We start from the raw sequence: 603 nt of genomic DNA on the forward strand, positions 1-603 counted from the left end.
CAGAACTATAAAAGCAATGGATTATGATATCCCTGGAGAATAGGACATGTATGTGTGTACAACAGGTTACTGTAACTTGTTTATATATTAAAGTATCATGTGATAACATACATTATTTTGCAGGTGGCGTCTATGGGTCGGAAGGCTTCCTTGGATGCATGAGGCGTATTTCGGTGCTGGGATTCATGCAGAAGCCCAAGGAAGAAGTGAGTTGTGCCCTTCTGCATTAGATCTATTGAATTATTCTGTTGGATCTGTATGTTTACCTTTTTACTTCTGTTTAAGACTTACATTTTTAAAGGTTCAGAATCTTTGTATTAATTTGAGCATTTTTTGCAGGAACTAAGTGATAAGAAAGGCATTGTATTGGCTGCTTGTCAGATAATGGATCGTTGCAACCCTAATCCTTGTGAACACCATGGTCGTTGCAAGCAGAATAGCAAAGAATTTTTCTGTGATTGTTCAGGAACAGGGTACTCTGGTGCAGTGTGCCATACCTGTAAGTATACTTTCTGATATTTAGGATGTTAAGATGCGTCATGAACATTATTGTACATAGCATTCATTGTGTATATTATAACACATTGTCTTTTATGATTTAGC

General features: G+C 36.8%; 1 protein-coding gene across 1 annotated transcript in view; it reads left to right on the plus strand.

The window, feature by feature from the left end:
• LOC119594025 (neurexin-4-like) overlaps positions 1-603 on the plus strand; it is a gene marked incomplete in the record, with an annotated part of 37,999 nt that overhangs the window by 17,265 nt on the left and 20,131 nt on the right. Inside the window, 2 exon segments of the mRNA XM_037943054.1 lie at positions 124-206; positions 340-499. Of these exon segments, the coding sequence (XP_037798982.1) occupies positions 124-206; positions 340-499 (243 nt within the window).

The sequence above is a fragment of the Penaeus monodon genome, chromosome 33 (genome assembly GCF_015228065.2).
Source record: "Penaeus monodon isolate SGIC_2016 chromosome 33, NSTDA_Pmon_1, whole genome shotgun sequence".
NCBI lineage: Eukaryota > Metazoa > Arthropoda > Malacostraca > Decapoda > Penaeidae > Penaeus > Penaeus monodon.